The 18944-nt window shown below is 43.0% G+C and overlaps 1 protein-coding gene across 1 annotated transcript in view; it reads left to right on the forward strand.

Moving 5' to 3' along the window:
* The first annotated feature begins 4455 nt into the window (after positions 1-4455).
* LRRIQ1 (leucine rich repeats and IQ motif containing 1) overlaps positions 4456-18944 on the forward strand; it is a 102245-nt gene continuing 87756 nt past the window's right edge. Inside the window, exons 1-6 of the mRNA XM_072146512.1 lie at positions 4456-4619; positions 10286-10415; positions 13442-13533; positions 14206-14308; positions 15527-15756; positions 18736-18810. Coding sequence (XP_072002613.1) covers positions 4503-4619; positions 10286-10415; positions 13442-13533; positions 14206-14308; positions 15527-15756; positions 18736-18810 — 747 coding nt within the window. The 5' untranslated portion in view covers positions 4456-4502. The remainder of the gene's footprint in view (positions 4620-10285; positions 10416-13441; positions 13534-14205; positions 14309-15526; positions 15757-18735; positions 18811-18944) is intronic.

Genomic DNA, 18944 nt, shown 5'->3' on the forward strand with positions numbered 1-18944 from the left:
ACAGCTCTTTATTGAACATGTAGCAGGAAACGGGCCTAAACAGTTAACAGCAGATTCTGGTACTGGGGTGGTCGTGGAGAGGGTTCTCAGGAATAGTACACCAGTCTGGTAGTAGATGCAGGCTGAGATAGTCGAGTGGGAGCTCTGTCCAAACTGTTAAAGCTTCAGCTATGGTTAGAGTCTCCTGACTCTGGTCCTGTGGGTTAAGTGAAGGTGTACTGAACACCTATGTGCTGAGAGCATGTGCCAAGACCATGAGGTCTGTTTCAAGAGGCCTGTGCTCCCACTGCACAGGGGTTTTATTCTCCTGGTCAGGTGGTAGCACCTCTCCAATCACACTCCAGTTTACAATACAGCCACATAATTGAACAACATTCTACACCCACTTAACTATTGCCTATCCAGGCAGAGGCTACAGCTGCAGATTACCTGAGATCTCCTGGCATTATCCATTGGAGGGAGTTGATCAGACTCACTATATGGATCCTGACAGGTAGAGGGCCTTATTCCCAACTACCCCATTGCCTATACATTGGTGGGGGTGTTGCACATATGACTTCTGATTGTCACCAACCGAGAGAGGTCTCCAGGACACTCAGGAAATCCTGGAGAAATTTAGCACCACCTGGGCACTAACCATGAATCCAAATAAAACCAATATCATGTTGTTTCAGAGGAGAAACAGAAAAGCAGTCAGGCTTCCCTCTTTCACACTGAACAGCTGCCCGTTGCCAGTGACTGACAAGTACACCTACCTGGGGACCTGGAAATAAAACAACTGGGGAGCTTCATGCAAGCTTCTGGGTGCTCAGAGAAGAGGCCTTCAGAACCTGCAACAGGGTGTAATAAAAAGGCCAGGGCAGTGGAATATCTTGCAAAATACACGTTGCATCGAAAAACTAAAAATATGTCCAAGAATTTTTCTAAATCTGTTTATTAAAAAACATTTTTCAAATTACAGGATCAGATTCCCCAAGAAAAGTACATTGCTTCAACCTAGGATTTTACTCTTTTTCATTGACAGATGAAACGCTGAAAATCAAAATGGGCAAAACATTTTTTTATCGGATCGATAAACACAAAAAATATGTAACAAATATTTCTTAAAAAATCTATCCAATGACATTAAAGATTTCTCCCCCTGGGGGTGCGGTGGGAGTAAAAAATTTTTAATGTAGAAACTACATTCAGTGTAAACCAGGATAATAGACATAGTAGTTTTCTGTTCTCTTCAGGGTTAACTTTTAGGCTACATTCACACGACCATTGGGGAACAAATATATGGCCAAAAGCTTGCAGAAATCGCACCACTCCACAGTGGATTGTGTGTAGAACAGAGTTGCTCCTGGTAGCTTCCCCCCTTTAACAATTCCATTCTAGACCAATTACTATAGATACTATAGCTAGGCTAGCATGGAGTTGCTAGAGGGAGGACCTGCTGAGGGCAACTCTAGTCCATAGCCCAGATCTATTAAACTGTTTGCGGCAGTTTTCTTTGGTACCTTGCACCAGAAAGAATGTGTTTGGAACTTGCACATCTATTTAAGAAATGTTTGCTCCTGTGTTGTGTGTCACGGCTGCACGGTGGTGAAAAGACAAAAATAATGTGCACCCAAAGGGGCATGGTGGTGCTTAGTCGGAGCTTGTGACACAGCGACTCTACAGACTTGTGTCGCACGCTGTATGTTAAAGGTGTGCCTAAAAAAGTGCCCACTTCCCGAGCAGTGAAGGGGGCACTAGATAATTGAAGACTGTGCGCCAGTATTCAATAATTTGGGCACCATGCACATCCATGAGGCAAACTGCACTTAGGACAATCTGGCAGCTGCTGCATAACATCTTTAAAAAATAAATTATTTAATGTGCATACTGTCATTTATCTTGGCATCTCTTCCCAGATCGAGGTTTGTAAACCAAGCACACTGGCATACTGGTGTGTGCCAGGATCTACTCTTCTTTTAGCGTCTTATGGCGTTGATTTTAAGAAAAGGGAGCTTTAAAAAATATGCAAATGAGCCTGAGGGGCTCCATGCTCCATTAACTCCTATGGAAACTGGAGCCCCTCAGGCTCATTTGCATATTTAAAAAAAAAAAAAAAAAACAGGGCATGAGAAGCTAAAAGAAGAGCATATCCTGACAGAGGGGGCTCACAGGCTGAGTCCTCTTCATACAGAGGTGGGGGTTGTTGCATATTGCAGCAAACCCCCACCGCTAATAACTGCGGTCGGTGCTTGCACCGATCACGTCTATTAACCCTTTCATTGCTGACGGCGGCATTTAAAAGACGGCGGCGCGCGTCGGCGCCATGTTTGTTACGATCGCCGCGCCCCCGAACGTCATCTGGGGTCGGCGATCGGTTGCCATGGTAGCCTCGGATCTTCGTTTGACCCGAGGCTTAATGGCTTATGCAGATTCGTTACAATGAGCCAGTGGCTCATTGTAATGAATGAGCTGCAAAAATGCCATATATTGCAATACAGAAGTATTGCAGTATATGGTAGGAACGATCTGACCATCTAGGGTTAATGTACCCTAGATGGTCTAAGAATTTGTGGGAAAAAAAAAGAAGAAAAAAAGTTTAAAAAATAAAAAAAAATTATAAAATATTAAAAATTCAAATCTCTCCCCTTTCGCTAGAACGGATATAAAACATAATAAACAGTAAAAATCACAAACACATTAGGTATCACCGTGTCCAAAATGCCCGATCTATCAAAATATAAAAACGGTTACGGCCGGCGGTGACCTCCGAGACGGGAAATGGCGCCCAAATGTCCGAAATGCGACTTTTACACCTTTTTACATCACATAAAAAATGGAATAAAAATGATCAAAATGTCGCACAGACCTCAAAATGGTAGAAATGAAAACGTTGCCTCATTTCGCAAAAAATGACCCCTCACACATCTCCGTGCGCCAAAGTATGAAAAAGTTATTAGCTTCAGAAAATGGCAAAAAGTTTTTTTTTTTTTTGTACACATTCGTTTAATTTTTGAAAATGTATTAAAACACAATAAAACCTATATAAATTTGGTATCACCGCGATCGCACCGAACCAAAGAATAAAGTAGGCGTGTTATTTGGAGCGAAGAGTGAAAGTCGTAAAAACTGAGCCCACAAGAACGTGACGCACATGCGTTTTTTTTTTTTAAATTTTTCCACATTTGGAATTTTTTTTCAGCTTCGCAGTACACGGCATGTTAAAATAAATAACATTACGGGAAAGTAAAATTTGTTACGCACAAAATAAGCCCTCACACAGGTCTGTACACGTAAAAATGAAAAAGTTATGGATTTTCATGAGGGGGCGGTTCGAGGCGCTGCCTCTTCCCCGGACCGCCCCGCTCGCTCCATAGGCCAGCAGTGACTGCCGCGCGCTAGGCGGCAGTCACCGCCCCTGGCCACGCCCCAACCCCGCCCCCACATGAATACGTCGGACAGCTTTGCGAGCTGTCCGACAATTACATTGTACCCCGCCGCAGTGGAGGTTTCCGGTAACGCTATCACTTTAAGGGGTTAATGCATGCTAACCCTGGCCGAGACCCCGGTGTAGCACACGTTCGAATGGAGAGGTGGAGGGATGAGCGCTGATCACCCTCCCCCCAGCACAGGAAGAAGTGCCACACGGCCAAAGACTGAACTTTTTTTGCGGTCACAATGCACTTCTCTGGCAGCCTTATGCCAGCCTCCGCACGTAGGAAAGCGGCCTAACCTGCTGGATTTACAAAGAGAGATGCACCAGTAAGCAAGGGAATGCCAGCCTCAATTATGGGTGTCAGCAGTGGGTGTGGGCTGCATAAGGCCCCACCAGTCATACAGTCCCATTTAACATGCATCTTATGTCATCCCAGTCCCACCAGACACGCAGTCCCATGTAACATGCATCTTATGCCATCCCAGCCCCACCAGACACGCAGTCCCATTTAACATGCATCTTATGCCATCCCAGCCCCACCAGACACGGAGTCCCATGTAACATGCATCTTATGCCATCCCAGCCCCACCACACACGCAGTCCCATGTAACATGCATCTTATGCCATCCCAGCCCCACCAGACACGGAGTCCTATAAAACATGTATCTTATGTCACCTCAGTCCCATGTAACATACACCTTTTGTCACCCCCACCAGACACGCAGTCCCATGTTACATACATTTTAGGTCACCCCTCTTGCAGTCCCATGTAAAGTAAACCTCAGTTCCACTGACCTCAGTTCAATCCTCCTCACAGTCCTGTCATACACACCCTCCCTCCATATACACACATGTAACTAGCCATTAGTCCCGTGCAGTCAGACATTACTGCTTCTCCTCTTCTAGCAGTGTGAGGAAACCATGTAGGACGCCACACTCCCTTCTGGTGACACCAGCAGCACCCCGCCCTCCGCACTGTACAGAGCAGCTTCCCGCATCACGTGTGTAGTGACGTCACACAGCACCTCCCCCGCCCCCTCCCCGCCCGCTGAGTGATCACGTGAGCTGAGCAGCGCTGCCGGTAAACATGGAGGAAGATGTGGAGCTTGAACTAAGTAACTTCTCTCAGTCAGAGAGTGCGGGCAGCGGGTCACCGGGCGAGGAGCCGGAGGAGGACTCTGGCAGCTCCACAGAGGAGGAGGAGGTGAGACTGTGCGGGGATTGTGCCGGTTACACGATGGCTGGGGAATGTTTCACCCGTTGCTAGGAGACCGTGTGATCGTTAGTCACATGTCAGTGTTCCGCCAATCACGGATGAGCAGTTGTCTAGCTGATTGTCATGGCAGAGGACGAGCATCTTGTCTTCTCATTACTATAACTCCTTCCCACTGATAACCTTTACCTTCCTGTGTTTCCATTTTTCACTCCCTACCTTCATAGCTTCATCAATTTATAACTTTTATTTTTCTGGGTACAGCGGTGTGTGAGGGCTTGTTTTCTGTGTGACACATTGTACTTGATAGGGCCGGGCGTCATACACACGTCCAGATTTTTGGGCCATGTGCTATCCACAACCTGGAACATGGTCCCATAGACTATAATGTAAAATACAGCTTTCTAAATGATTTCTGTATATCCTATTTTTTTTCCAGATCTGGACCTGATCTGCCCCATAAAAGTCTATGGAAACGCAACGAAATATGGTTTGCATAAGTTGTGAGCCGTATGTGATCATTTGTCACGGACCGTTCCCAGGGAGACCTGCAGCCGTATTTTTTGCGGATACAGGGCTTATTCACATGGCCGTCTGCGGGGACATACAAGCGGCCGCAAATTTGCGGCTGCATGTACGTACCCATAGACGGCAATAACGGCACGGCGGGGATACCGGGCCGCACACCGCAAAAAGATAGAGCATGCTCTATCGTTCGCCGTGTGTGCGGCCGCGACCCGCTTTTTTCTATGGAGGGAGGAAGGGCCACCTCCTCCTCCTCTGCAGCACACGGCGGTATGCCTGCACGGCGGGCATACCGCGTGTGTATGTACCCACAGATCGTAAATACGGGACCACAATTACTGAAAAGGAAAAATCTGGACATGTGCATGAGCCCTATGTAATATTCAATGCCATTTACTGGCAATTATGGTAAATGACACCTCGCCTTTATTATTTGGGTCAGTATCATCACTGAGATACCAAATTTATTTCGGTTTTATTATGATTTAATACATTTTTTGTTTTGCCGCCAATAACTTTTTCATACTTCTGTGTACAGACCTGTGTGAGGTGTCATTTATACATTTTACAGGCGGTCCCCTACTTAAGAACACCTGACTTACAGACGACCCCTAGTTACAAACGGACCTCTGGATTTTGGTAATTTACTGTACTTTAGTCCCAGGTTAAAATAAACAGCTATAAAATCAGCTATCAAATGTGTCTGTAATGAAGCTTTATTGTTAAACCTGGTTCTTATGACAACTCAACATTTTTAAATCCCAATTGTCATAGAGATCAAAACATTTTTTGCCTGGGGATATAATTATAAAGTATACAGTTCCGACTTATATACAAATTCAACTTAAGAACAAACCTGCAGAACCTATCTTATACGTAACCCGGGGACTGCCTGTACTGTATTTTTTACTCCTATCAGGCCATCCACTGATACATATTTAATTCAGGGTGCGTTCACATGTGGCATTTGCATTGTATTTACAAAGGCAATGCACTTAGCTCCCAATCGTCCTGGATGCGGCGGGATTCACCGTTTTTGGACACTGTTCCACCTTCCCAGGCAGTAGGAAGAATGTCCCGTGCTGTCCCACAATGTCCCGTCTCCAGGCCTGCTCCTTGACACTCTAGAGGTGCAGAGCCAACAGCAGGAGGCAGGACCTAGCACTTTAGTAAGAAGCTCCTAGTGCAGAAATTTTGGGTTACAGGTCCTCTTTAAAAAACACATATAGATAATGGTCCTCATTTATCAAAATTAGTGCAGTCTGTCTGTGGCATGTGCAGGGTGCGCCACCTTGTAATTGTGATCTGGAAAGAGCAACATGAGTTTTGCATACTTTTCCGGTAATACCTGTGAATCTCCCTAACCCTCCCCCGTCATCGCACTGTTACATTTCTAGCTTTATCAGAACAAACTGAAAAGCTATGAAAGACTGAGTCACGTGGCGGTCCAATCGACGGATCAACCTCAGGAGGGGCGGTTGGAGACCTTCTGAGGAGACAGTCACTAGATCCATCAATCAGACCGCAACATGCCATGGACATTTTCCATTTCTCTCTAAAGATGCTCTCGATGATTTAGGTCAGGGCTTTGGCTGGGCCAGTCAAGAATGGTCACAGAGTTATTCTGAAGCCACTGCTCTGTTATTTTAGCTGTGTGCTCAGGGTCAGTGTCTTGTTGGAAAGTAAACCTTAGGCCCAGAGCACTGGAAGAGGTTTTCATCCAGTATAGCTCTGTAATTGGTCTCATTCATCTTTCCTTCATTGGCAACCGGTTGTCCTGTCCCTGCAGCTGAAAACACCCCCATAGCATGATGCTGTCACCACAATGTTTTATTGTCGGAATTGTATTTGGCAAGTGATGAGCAGTGGCTGGTTTTCTCCGACTTAACACCAAAAAGTAAAATCTATGTCTCATTAGACCACAGAATCGTATTTCTCATTGTCTCATGGTCCTTCATAGGTTTTTTTTGCAAACTATATGCAGGTTTTTATAAGTCTTGCAGTGAGGAGAGTCTTCCGTCTGCACACTTTGCCATAAAGCCTTGACTTTTGGAGGGTTGCAGTGATAGTTGACTTGTCAAATTTTCTCCCATCTCCCTACAGCAGTGATGGCGAACCTTTTAGAGACCGAGTGCCCAAATTACAACCAAAATCCACTTATTTACTGTGCCATCAGTGCCATCATGGAATTATAAGCAGTAACTTATTGCTACATGTTCCTCTACATCTTTCAATCGGATCGGCCCCCTGAGGCCACCAATACAGTTGAAAGAAGAAGGACAAATTCAGACTATTATTGTAACTTCTCTCCAGGGTCTCTCTGTACAGAAAGAATGGTGGGTCCAGCAGGATGACATCCGAAGATAATGCACTTCTGTCACTTTAAAATAGCGCTGAGAGCAGCATCTCTTTAGTTGCCTGGGACTGCAGGTAGATTCAGTGTTTGGTGAACTCTGTCACCCCTTGCCACCCCTTGCACCCGTGCCATAGGTTCGCCACCACTGCCCTACAGCATCTGTGGAGCTCAGCAACAGTGATCTTGGGGTTCTTTATCTCTCTTACCATGATTGCTCTGGACGGCTAATCCATTTAAGGATTATGAAGGCTACTGTGCTCTTAGGACCCTTGAGCGCTGCAGAAATTCATTTGTAAGCTTGGCCAGTACTGTGCCTTGCCACAATTATGTCTTTAAGTTCCTAAGGCAGTGATGGCGAACCTTTTACAGACCGAGTGCCCAAACTACAACCAAGACCCACTTATTTATCGCAAAGTGCCAACACAGAAATTGAATTTGTAATTTATACGCCCTTCTCTGTCACAGCTTTCATTGATACCAGCCCACTGAGGACACCAATAAAGCTGAAAATAGAAGAAATTTGGATGATCATTGTAATTCCATCCAAGGTCCCATAAACAGGTAGAATAGTCAGGGCCGGAGCAGGAGCTACAATCATAATCCAGATCTGTCCACACCTTTCCACTCCATCAGTAGTCCCAGGTTGAGCTGTCACTTTAAAATAGCTCTATGCACAGCAAGTCCTGGGTTGTCTGGAACTGCAGGAAGATACCTGGAGTCATCTCTGGTGAGGGCCTGAGTGCCCGAGTGCCCACAGAAAGTGCTCTGAGTGCCACCTCTGGCACCAGTGCCATAGGTTAGCCACCACTGTCCTAAGGCAGTTACTTAGACCTCATGATTCTCATATGCTCTCACATTCCCGTGACCATGTGATATTTCAGTTTTTCTTGTTTCATAAATTAGCAAGAATATCTAAATTTCTCAAAAGCTGTACAGGAATCTTAAGATATACCTCGAGGTATAGAACATACAACATGTGACAGTTGATTGAACCTAAAGACTTCTGAGGGAGGAACCTCATATTTTGCACTGATTTCATTGTTAGATAAAAACTTGCCCCCAGACATCAAATGCTTCACATGGACAATGGGGGTCATTTACTAAGGGCCCGATTTGAGTTTTTGCGACGGGTTAACCGAATATTTCCGTTTTGTGCCGATTTTCCCTGTATTGCCCCGGGATTTCGGCGCACCCGATCGGATTGTGGCGCATTGGCACCGGCATGCACGCGACTGAAATCTGGGGGCGTGGCCGTACGAAAACCAGACAGATTCAGAGAAAACGCCGCATTTAAGAAAAAAAATGCGTCGCTGGACTCGCGCTTACCTGCACTCGGCCCGGCTTGGTGAAGATCAGTGCATTCCGATGAACTTCAGCGCAGCAGCAACACCTGGTGGACGTCGGAGGAACTACCTTAGTGAATCGCCGGAAGACCCGAATCCACCGCAGAGAACGCGCCGCTGGATCGCGAATGAACCGGGTAAGTAAATCTGCCCCAATGCCTTTTGCTGCCCACCATTTGAAGTTCCTTATTTGAGCCCGGAGGAAAGGCAGGATTGTGGAATAACAGTAGCAATAAGGAAGGGATGGATTGAAGTTTATGTTGAAATCTCACAGAACGCCACAGTTTTAAAGAGTGAAATGAAAAGGATGATGATGTTGGTACAGAGGCTGGCATTGTGCCTGTGATCCAAAACAGACTTGGTAAGGATACTGGTTGGAGTAATTGGGATTCCAGTGCGATCCATCTAGGGGTGTTTTTGAGGGTGGCTATAGGGGCAAATTGGACTATTGGAGCTGCTTTGTAATAGAGGATGAAGTTGGGCAGGGACAAGCCTCCCAGGCATTTATGTTTAAACATAGTGGAGAGTGCTATACGTGGGCATTTATTATTCCAAAGAAATTTTGAGACATGGGAGTGTATAAGTTTGAATGTTCTTTAAGGGACTGGAATGGGCAGGGACCCAAAGAGGTATAAAAACCTCGGCAAGGTCACCATTTTAATTGTGTGGATACACCCAGCTAAGAGAGGGAGGGTTTAGACCAGTTATTTATATCGGTTTGGAATTGCTGCAGTAGTGTGGAGTAGTTCCAGCAGAACAGTATCGATCTATGAGTCGGGAGCCGTACCCCCAAATATGTGATATAGTGTGGCTGTATTTTGAAACCAAAGGAATCTACCAGGGCCTCCTGTGTCCTAGGTATGATAAATAGACAGAGGGCCTCTGACTTGTCCATATTTACCCTTACCCCAGAGACGGACTTAAAGCTGTTCAAGGGTAAAAGTTTTGGAAAGTACTGTATATGTGTGTATATGCGCAAGTGATACATTTCAGTTTTTCTGTCTGTCAAGATGGGGTGCAAAGTTAATTAATGACCAAAAAAAGAACTTTTTTGATCTTACCAATTGGTTGAAATGCAACAACAATATGAAAAGCTTAAATGGCTGTGAATACTTTCTGAACCCACTGTATGCCCCATAACTCCCTGTCCTGTTTCCATGATTCACACCACATATGGATGGCAAAGGGAAATCACCCAGCAGTACCATTGCACTTCATCACAGACCCCTAGTTATGCAAGTGCATTTCAAAAAGGAAAGTGCACTTCTTCATTTTTTTTTTACATTATAGCATTAATTATATTGGCAGATGAGAGAATACTCCCACTATGTACTGTGGCTGCAGCATATCCATTATGTAATGTGAATAGAACCTAAACTGTACATCCATATCTGAAGCATGATCATTACAGACTGTGGTTATTTTTGTTTTAGGCAATAGAGGGTTTTCCAGAATCTGTTCTTTCATTTTTACAACTTGTTAAACGAAGGAATGAAAATGCTGAAATGCTGATATTAGAAGACTTGGATGCAAAAGACACATGGACAAGTGAATATTTTCCAGGTACATTTTACCATCTAGTTTTCAGCCATTTTGAATTGTTTCATTTTGCTAAACCTTTACTGGTCACTTCATTTTTCTTTGCACTGAATAAAATTTCTTCTTCTGAGGTCACTACTTGTAATTGCAGGTGGTTCAGATGTCGCTGCTACTCTTAGGTCTGTGCTGTTGGCATACATATGTGACCGCTGTGGTGGCCATGCTGCCTTTTTCGCATTACAATTGCTGAGCCAACTCGACGTGTTAATTGCACACTAATACCAGATTTTCCATTTTAAAAAATTGAGAGATTAATTATGCGATAACAACAAGACCAATAACAAGCCCCACCCTGTCCGCCCTCTTGTGGATACAGTCTATATAAAGTCCAGAGTATTGTTGCTGAAATCATCAGTCACCTTCATTATACAGCTGTACAACTATCCCTCTATGCTTCCTCTCCATGCCTGTAAAGTTCCAAAGTCCATTAGTAAAACCTCCAGCTTCCTGACCGATAAGGGGCGCGCTTTTCTTTTCTGCCGTATGTTGCTGAAGAGAAATCCTGAACGGAGAAGGAGAGCTGATTTCTCTTCAGCAAGTCATACACGGCCAGCTATTCTCTCATTATTGAGAAAAATCCAGAATGGAATCCAGCATCCAAGCAAAAATGGAAATATAAAATCCGGCACTTTATTGAAAAAGGGTTAAAAATATAATGCTCGGAAGTCACATAATCTGACGTGTTTCGGACCGCACATGGTCCTTAGTCGTAGCCTTAGTTGATGCTGTTCCCACGCGGCTTTCCGTGCATCGGTCATTATCAGGACTGCGCTGACCAGGGAGGTGAGCAGAACCAAAGCTTTCTTTTTGATCTTCTAATATGACATATTGCCTTGCTACTGTTTGGACCGATACCAAGCCCAATAGTTAATGCAAATGGAATAAGTAAATATAAAGAGACATCGGCAAAAAGTCTACTGATATATATTTATTATGCTCCTAAAAGATGCAAATCAAAATATTGCATTAGACAAGCACGTCGATACGCATCCAGTAAATTATTTAGAAGGTACATATCTGGAAGACACATTCTACGATATCCGATATTAATATATTTGCGATACCTGGCAGTACACAGCAAAGCTTGCAACTATGCTGAATACTATTACACTCTGAGGCAATCCAAATGAATGACGTCTTCAGCCTAAGATCAGATGATGGGTCTGTCCAACGTAAGGGCAGCATGAACTCGGAGATGCTGAAGCATTACAGCTCGGGACGCCGAGCTAGATCCAAGGTGCACATCTGACCGTGAGTAAAGACTGGATATACAAACAGGTAGTTACCAGCGATAGGTATTGTAACTAACCTGAATAATATAACCACAATTAACCAACGTGAGATTCACAATATTTGATACTGTACAGGATTTTCTCATCAGTATTTAATTGCTTAGTATCATCAGTGGGCATATAAGCAATATCATAGTATTCACAGAACTTTTCTATTACTACATTTCGGAACAGTACTGTTAGTGGCGTATAAGTGTATATCTTATACAGGCACAGTTTACCTGATATAACCTCAATAATTATTGTATGAAGAATAGGTAGGACCATACCATCCTGTACATAAAACTCCTGGATCTGAATATAAGAGTTTGTTGTGTATTTTCTAATTTTATTGTAGTATATCATAATATTGAAAAAACAATGTATCATTGTGTTGCCCGAATTTCTACTTCAATGAATTATTACTTTTATGAATTTGTCCAATGTAATATGTTGATGTGCATGTTGTTAGAGCATAATAAACATATATAAGTAGACTTTTTAACGGTATCTGTTTATATTTACTTATTCCAGTGTGTGTTAGTTTAACTGAAATGTTCACTCTAAAGTGAACCTGTCACCAGGCACCTAATTTTCACTGAAGACAGGTTGTAAAGCCTATTACAGCTGCATTGCAAATATGTATTTCTGATTTCTCTAAGCATTTGCATTACAATTGTGTGTTATAACTAACCTTGTACCCTGACAGAATCCATTGTGTAGTCCCAGGGGTTGGCTTTGGTGTGGCTGCATTTCAAAAAACATGTGACTTTTCTGTGCAGCTCACTCTTCAGCTCTTGGCCCACACCTTTGTGCTCCTGTACGGCTCCTCCCTCCTGCTCCTTCACAGAGCTCACATCCTAGTAATCTGACATCAGTGTGGGAGGGAGGAGTTGTACAAGAGCACAAAGGTGGGGGCTGAGAGCTGAGCAGTCTAGATTACAAACAAGTGTTTTTTTGCATCCAAACCAAAGCCACCCCTGGGACTTAACAGAAGATTCTGTCAGGGTGCAAGGTATAATACACAATTATATTGTAGTGCAAATGCTTAGAAAAGGCAGTAAAGCATATTTGCATTGCAGTTGCAATGGACCTCAAGCAACCTGTCTTAAGTGATCTGGTAAGCCACGGAATGAAATGTGCAAAATGTATGGCTTCAAACTATTGTGGAAAGTATGTGTTTTTCTTCAAGAGTCTTTCATAGTTCATCAATGAGCTATATGTAACCAAAAATCTACCACTACAGTGACGGGCAAAATGACATTATGGCTTATAGCATGTAACATGGGAAAATGGCGGGTGGTCTCAGAATAGTAACTGAAATTCATGTATCCCAATGATTGAAGATACAACTGAATCGGCACATTAAGGGCAAAAAAACCCCGTCATGATTCTTAACTGCAAGTGTACAACATGGAACTGCAGGGTTCCCATAGTAATATTTGCAGACGATTTATAGATTTCATCGACAGTGCATTACACAATGTAAAGGTTTTATCTTATTTCCATTCACATTTTTGCAATATTTTTTTTTTTTTTTGCTTACCAGAATCGCAAATCCTATATTTATATTCCTTGCTATGACCATCATTTCTCATAATTCTCAAGAAAATTTCAGGTCCCTAGTAAAATGAATTTACATTATACTATTTGGCTTATATATAGACAAATATAATCTATGTAAATGTTTTATTTGTAAAGGTATTTTTTTGCTTTTAGTGAAATCTATGCATGAGCCCAGTGATGATTCTGATTATATTGCTCAGCTGGCCTCAGAAAGCAACGAAGACCCAGAGACGTTTAAGAAACGGGTATGTTACACACAACTTTCTGAACTATATGTATTATACTGGTTCGGGGTTTTCTGTGTATATGGAAAAACCCCAGGGGGCCTGGGTAAGAATAAAAAGACATATTCACCCTGCGCCGACTCCCTCATCGCTCTGGCAGAAAGTCACAGGGCCTGCACTTCATCCAATGATTGGCCTTCACAAACCAAGGGAGAACCAAAGCACTGAAAGTGAAGTCCCTTGAAAAACGGAAGTGTCATGCTATGCCTGAGGAGGTCACTGTAACTTTACAGGAAGGCCTTTAACTTTTATAAATCTTTTATCACCTAACACGCAAATTTAAATTCAAGTTTTTTCCGAATCCGTCTGGTTGTCCGACGGCCACGCCCCCCGATTTCTGTCGCATGAAAGCCGGCGCAGCAAATAATCTCACCCACAAACCTTTACATGGAAAAATGAAAAAGTTACACATTTTTGAAGTTGGGGAGCAAAAAAATGAATGAAAAAGGCTGCAACACGAAGGGGTTAAACAGATAATAGGAACCTGTCATTGGGTGCAAATTTATTTGAAATCCTGATGACAGGTTTCCTTTAAGATATTAGGCTATTTATTCAGACTAGAATAACTAAAAGTAGTAGCAGTGAGAATTTTTCCGCCATATAGTCTTAGTGATTAAATTTACATTTTCTTAGATTTTGACAGATATAGAAGAAGATGATAGAAAAGATCTACTCACTTATGTTGACTCTGAAACTGAAAACTCTAATTTGAGAGAAGATGATGCCGGGATTGCAGGTAAATTGCATACTTATTTTTTTTTTATTGCTTTCTGTAGACATATGGGTTTTAATTAGTCTGGTTTAATTCTTCATTTTTTATCTTTCTATTGCAAGTATATGTCTGAAGGATTCTTGACCTGTACTTACAAGAAAGGGCTGCAGTGTATCCCACTGTATGCTTATAAGTAATGGAGCCCTCCCCCATCTGCCAGAAGGAGGAGGGCTCCATTACTTATAAGCATACAGTGGGATACATTGCAGCTCTTTCTTGTAAGTAAAGGTCAGGAATCCTTCAGACATATAATTGCAATAGAAATATAAAAAATGAAGAATTAAACATTGGTAGCAGGTGGTGATTTGCTGCTGCCAATGTTTAAGGAAATCTATCACCACATGAAGGATTGTAAACCAAGCACACTGACATACTGGTGAGCGTCCCCTCTGGCAGGATCTACTCTTCTTTTAGCTTCTTATGCCTTGGTTTAAAAAAAAGGCGTTTATGCAAATATAGTGTCTGGAGCCCCTCAGGCTCATTTGCATAATCATTTTTCTTAAAAACAAGATCATTTGCAGCTAAAAGAACCGTTGATCTTGCCAGAGTGGGCAAACACTAGTATGTATGTATGTTTGGTTAACAGTATTTGATCTGGTGATGTCCTTTAAAGGTGTCTCATATATGGATTAGTAACATCACTGGGCGGACCCAATGGGGGATATTTATCATACGCTGGCGCTCGTGCGCCAGCATATGATTGCCCCGCCGCTGCAAATTCACAGCCCAATACATCAAGAGGCTTCTGGGCAGGGCCTGGCGTAGAAAAGAACGCAGCCGGCGTCCGGCTGCGCCCCCCGCTCGGTAGACCGCGCCCCCCCTTCATGCCCCTTCTCCATTGTGATATTTTAGAAAACAACAAAAGCTATTGAAAGAATGTGTTAAGCTTTGTTGTGTTAGTCTTCTCACATACGTATGGCTGAAAAAAGACATATTAATTGCCCTTTATTGATCAGATAGTTGCACATACTGTGTATACAATAACCTTAAAAGGCTAAATAAATTAGAAATCTAAGAATACATTCTTCTAGACAAAGACCCACTCTTGTGCATGGGTTGTGTTTGGTATTACAGCCCATCCTCGTTCACCTAAATTGAACCAAACTACATTTCTATCCGTGGTCTGATGGTGGGTGTAGACCTCTCACATTTGCGCTGACTGAGTATTGTGTTATATTGCAGGAGGCGCTGATGGGATTATAAACCTTAGTTACCTTGAGGTTGAAGAAAACTGTAGAAGGCAACTGCAGCGCTGGAAAAAAGAACAAGACGAGCATAAGGAAATGAATGGAGCCACACTCGGTGCTCAGAAAGCTGTTCTAGAGAAAGAAATCAAAGAACAAGATGAAAAGCGAGACAATTGGAGAAAGGAGTTTGAGAAAGAGCTCTTACGGCTAAGTGCCATACAGCAAGTAAGTCAGTACAAGGCTGAGCAACATGAGAAAGCTGCTTTTCTTCCTATTCTGTTCTACGGAAACCTTTAGCATCTTATATTGTTTTATCTGTATGCTGTGCTGTGCTGTGCTTTACACTTAAAGGAAATCTATCGTCTGGAAACTACTTTTTTCAGACTATGTGTGGATCTTCTATTGACATATTTTATTGTGTCTTTATGCAAATTACCTTCAGAGGCTACTCAGGGCGTGGAGTAGCCTCTGTGAAGTCCGGGGACTAAGCCAGGCACCAGGATTATGCGCCGAAGCTTCTTCTGGCCCGCATCCCTAGCTGAAGCCATTGCTCCTCTGCGGTCCATGTCGCTTCATTCACATGCAGCATGTGAATTGTAGAGGCTACTCGGGGAGTTGGTTAGTCTTAGTCCCTGGATTACACAAGGCTACTTTATGCCCCAAGTAGCCTCTGAAGGAAATTTTCTTAAAAACACAATAAAGTTTATTACAAAGTTTATTTATCGTCAGCTTGCTAAGAAATTATAAAATTTGTCCACAGATGATCCACACATGGGCTATATACCTATGAAACTACTGAAAAATGTAGATATCCTTTAAGGGAAGTTAGAAACGTCCCTTGACTTCAAATTTCAAAGTTTCTCCTGCTGTATCCCTCAGTGATCAACCCTAATTGTTGGAGAAACTCGTCAGTAAGTGTTCTATTCCTTTGCAGAAACTATGTAGTACACATTGCATACAGAGGCTCAGGGGTATAGTGCCGTCATGCTGTAGTAGTTGTCATGCTGTCACTGCTGAAGCTCTGTACACAAACACAGCCCAGGGGTATTTGCGCTGAATCGAAGCACTGGGCAGGGGCGAGTATAGCTATAAACCCTTGATCCCAGACAACCCCTTTTATTAGGTTGTGTCTGATCCATGGCATTCCATTGCCTATTATTGAGGAAAGCCATCTATAACTTTGCATGAGCCGGTGAGGCAATGCTCACAGCCTTGTGTTGTCCAGTGGCATCTCTTACATATGATGGTTTAGGTGCAGTTTAGTTTTCTTTATGAAGGAGAAGGGGGAAATAGATAGGACTAGTTGGCAGATAAATTATAACCTTTATTATTGTATATTAAAATATCAATTCCTTCTTTTTACAATATACACAATAATGTTAAAATCTGAACATTAATAAACTTCTAGGGCAAGAACTGGAGGTATTCTCCTCCCGCATGCAAACATTGCCCCCTCTTTTCTCTGCATGCACTCCTATGAATTGAAGGAGTATATGAGAGTATAATATGAAGGTGTCCATTGTTAAATTGTGACCATTAGTACTTATATTAGATCTGGTTAGAGTTATTTAGCCTTTCCTTCTTTCTGTGAGATTGTAATATATTGAACTTAGGCTCTAGTAAAATGCTGATATACTTTATTATTCAATGCTTTGTGTGTAGAAACAAATACTGATACAGTGTTGCACATTGTATCCATGCAGATATTGACTCATGCAGACTTTTCTTATCTATCCTATCTACTAGCAGCGTTGGAGTTACTCAGACTTAGTCCGTGGAACTTTTTGATTTATTAGACAACTTTTAATAGACTACTTTTTGTAGAGCGACTGACTTTCTAATTTTAAAGGGAACGTGTCACCATGAATATGCAGTGTTATTTGCTCTTGCTTCTTCTTGAGAAGTCAAGGAGGCGCTCCTATCAGTGGCTGATGGCACAGTCATAGAGCAGGTCAAAACAGCGCTTTCTACAGTTAGGAGTCTGTTCCTCACATCACTTACATTTCAGGTGCTTCGATGAAGCTGCTACTGCTGCTCTTGACTGCCAGGAGCGGGTTCCGGCACGCTGTTGCAAGCAGTTGTGCAACATGGAGCCCCTGCTGCCGCTGATCCGCTTAGTGGGGGATGATAAAGTGAGAGGCCAAGTAGATGTTGCAGGGATGAAGGGGTAGGGGGGTCAAAAGCTGGAGCCAATGCACAGGCAGCCACCTACAGCGGCGCCATATTGGCAAAAGGAGTACTGTTTGTGGGCTTGGAGGGGTTACGGTGGTGACAAATTCCCTTTAATGCTCTCAAGGGGGCAGAAAAGGTCTTGAAATAGTTTCCTGAGTATGTGTCTATCCTATGGAAGCACCAAACTACCCTAAAAAAATAAGAAGAAGCATGGAATTTGCTTCCGCCATCTCATTATGTCCTGAAACGTCATGTGCTCCTGTGATATTACATCAGGAAGAAACTAAGGGGAAGTTCTTAGGGAGCAGGGGGAGAGGAGACAGTGTAACAATCTGTGAAGCTGCATCACAGATGGGCTCTGGTTTAGAAGGAAGGTGGCCATGGATAACAAATATAAGAAGATTACCACAGTGATGGGGCCTTGATCTATGAGTAAGTGTCCTTTATTTATCATGCTTGATTTGGATGTTAGATTTACTTTAGGGGGAATTAACCCAAATATTTACATATGTAACTTTGGAAAAAACTTATGGATCAGGAAGAGGTGACTGCTGGGATCTCTAGATTGGCAGCTGCCTCCCTGTTAGTCTATACAAGTGCCAAAATGTAATTTGAATGTTCAAAGTTCACAATATAAGGCTAAATTGACACCTCCGTGAGACCGCCGCACCGTAGCACGACGGGCACACGGCAGCGCGGGGAGAGGAGGAGGAGGTGAGCGCAGCTCACCCCCGCCCCTCTCCATAGAAATTAATGGCGCACGGCGCCGTAATACGGGGAAAGATAGGACATGTCCTATCTTTCCCCGGGCTACGGAGCGGCACGGTGCTGCACGTGTGCTGCTCCGTACCGCTCCCGTACAGGGCCGTGAGCCCATAGAAGTGTATGGGGGACGTATATCGGCCGTATATACGTCCCCCATACTGTAGTGTGAATGTAGCCTAAGGGACATAAACAACAGAAATGGAATAATATTTTACAAGTTGGTTGAAAACCAGTAAGATATCTATCTATCTGTTATACTTTTTTAAGGAGCAAGAAGAAAGACTTGAATCAGATCTAAAGATAAAAAATGAAGCCCTTGAACAAGAGTTAAGAAATCACCAGGTAAATCATTTGGAAAATTTTGACATAGAAATCATTAGATGTTATTTAAATGAAATTTTAAATGAACCTGTCACCTGGAATGTCATTTTTAGCTGGTGACAGGTTCTAATAGCGTGTGCTATGCTGATTTCAAA

Source organism: Engystomops pustulosus, chromosome 4 (assembly GCF_040894005.1).
Source record: "Engystomops pustulosus chromosome 4, aEngPut4.maternal, whole genome shotgun sequence".
In the NCBI taxonomy this organism is placed as follows: domain Eukaryota; kingdom Metazoa; phylum Chordata; class Amphibia; order Anura; family Leptodactylidae; genus Engystomops; species Engystomops pustulosus.